Source organism: Galeopterus variegatus, unplaced genomic scaffold (assembly GCF_000696425.1).
Source record: "Galeopterus variegatus unplaced genomic scaffold, G_variegatus-3.0.2 Scaffold3128, whole genome shotgun sequence".
In the NCBI taxonomy this organism is placed as follows: Eukaryota; Metazoa; Chordata; class Mammalia; order Dermoptera; family Cynocephalidae; genus Galeopterus; species Galeopterus variegatus.
Genome location: NW_007729239.1, coordinates 11,616 through 13,809, shown reverse-complemented (window position 1 = coordinate 13,809; position 2,194 = coordinate 11,616). Strand labels below are relative to the sequence as shown.

At 59.3% G+C, this 2,194-nt stretch overlaps 1 protein-coding gene across 1 annotated transcript in view; it reads left to right on the top strand.

Annotated features, from left to right (window-relative positions):
• Window positions 1–2,194, top strand: part of LOC103599858 (inositol 1,4,5-trisphosphate receptor type 3-like) — a gene marked incomplete at its 3' end in the record, with an annotated part of 29,902 nt that overhangs the window by 16,109 nt on the left and 11,599 nt on the right. Inside the window, exon 2 of the mRNA XM_008584039.1 lies at window positions 787–857. Within this exon, the coding sequence (XP_008582261.1) occupies window positions 787–857 (71 nt within the window). The remainder of the gene's footprint in view (window positions 1–786; window positions 858–2,194) is intronic.

The window sequence follows — 2,194 nt, the reverse complement described above, 5'->3', positions numbered from 1 at the left end:
CTGCTGGGAAGTTGGTGAGAATTCAGGGGCAACAGGTGTGAAGTGCTGAGAAGGAGTTGGCCTTTGGATGGTGGGTGATCATCACTTTACGCTAGAGGTCGGGGTGGTGTTGAAGAATTTTAAATGTAAGAATGGGTGGATGGGTGGTGGATGCCCTCCAGAGATGCAGGATTAACCCCAGTTGGGCCAAAGAGGAGAATATGGAACGGGATCCGACGGAGATTGGGAAGGCATGAGGCTCACCATCCTGCCTTTGAGACCCAAAGACTCATGCCCCAAGTCTAGTGTCTCGGAAGCTTCTCTCATCTGTCTCTAGTCTCTCGATGCTTCTGTCTCTCATCCTTTCTACCTTTCTGACTCTGTCTCTCTGCCTGTCTCTGTCTCTCTCCCTCCGTTGCTCTAACTCTCCCTCCTCCCTCTCTGTGTCTCTCTCAGTCCCCACATTGTCCATTGCCCTTTTTGTCAGGGCTGTGACAGGAATTATGTGTGCAGTGTGTGATAGCCCAGACTAGCAGCAGAGTCCCCACAGGACAGCTCCAGCTGGCCAAAGGGTTAGGGTGGGCTGGACCTGTCTGTGTTCTTCCTGGGGTTCTCCCACCCCACCCCAAGGGACCTTTGCAAAGTGGTGCCAGGAGAGGGAATGACTTGATGGTGGGGCCTTGTCAGTGATGGAGGAAGTTTCTCAGGGAGCCTCAACGGGGCCCTGGAATCCTCTGCCTTGAGGGAGGGATGCTGTGGGGAGGTTGGTTTCTTCTCTCCTGCTGACCGGGCTGCCTTGTCCCCCAGGCTGGTGGATGACCGCTGTGTGGTGGAGCCGGCGGCCGGGGACCTGGACAACCCCCCTAAGAAGTTCCGAGGTAAGACCTCCACTCCTAAGGCCAGGGCCCCTCCACGGATGCTGAGTCCTGGTTCAGGACTGAATTTATTCAGCCCCACTCAGCCCCGCCCCCTCTCTGCTGTCTGCGGAGCCCCTGGGCTCGCGCTGTGCCATCTTGGCCCAGACACACCCCTCGCTTCATTTCCCGGGCGCACCCCACTTCCGGGCCCGGGGCCACGCTCCCTCCCGCGAACTCCCCACCCCACAGCGCTTTCTTTGTCTGCCTGGCTGGGGTTTTCTGAGGGAACCGGGTGGAAAAGGGGATTGCTCAGGCTTTGGCAGGCCCGGGCTGAGAGCCCTTCCCCCTCCCCCGTCTCCTCCTCCATATGGTAAGGGGATTGACCCGATGGTTCCCAAGACTCTCGTGACCGGTGTGTCCTCAGCCCATGCTGCATGGGTGACTCTGCCCTAGGGGAGCCTGCACGGCCCAGACCTGGCTCTGCCCCGTGACCTGGGCGAGTGCCATCCCTCCGCAGTGGGCACGTGGGCTCCTCAGCCCCGCCCAGCAGGCCCGAGGGATTAGATGGTGTCCTGTCATGTGCCAAGCCAGGGTAGGGTGCTGTGATTACCTGTGAGGGTGAGACCGGCAGACAGACAGACAGACAGACCTGGGCGTGATGGGCAGGGTGGAAGCAGGTAGGGACACGCCGAGCCTGCTGCCACCATGTCTGCCCACGTGGTTGCTCCGCTCCGGAGAGATGGGCTGGGATTGTTCTCGACTGGGATGCTGGGAGGGGAGCGGGATTTGAGACAGTCTTGTGGCATCCTTGGCTGGCAGGATGCCGGGCCTTGCCCGTCCATCGGCTTGTGGGAGGAGACAGAGGGCGTTCCTCCCGGTTCCCCCACGTCTGCTGTTCATCGTGGGCCTCTGAGCGGGGCTTGCCTGGGGGCCTTAGGTCTGGACGTGTGGGAACTGCCTCTGGCCCTGGATATACCTCGCGGCCACGAGGCCCCCTGCCTACACCTCGTCCCCTGCCCCTTGCCCCTCTCCCTTTTCCCTGCAGCCACAGTGGCCTCCCTGCTGCTCCTCATGCTTGTCAGCCACACTCCCACCTCTGCACCCCTGCACTTGTGGTTCCCTCTGCCTGGAGTGTTCTTTCTCCAAATATCCATGTGGCCTGTGCTCTCAGCAGCTCAGGTCTCATATCTAAAGTGAGGCCTTTCCTGGCTACCGACCCCATCTCCCTTCCTGGCTTTATTTTCTCCATAGCATGAATCTGCCATGCTCCATGTATTTTGTTTTTGTTTATCATTTGTCTCTCTCACTAGAATGGCAGCTCAGCTCCACCGGGGCAGCGATTTCTGTTTGTTTTTTTT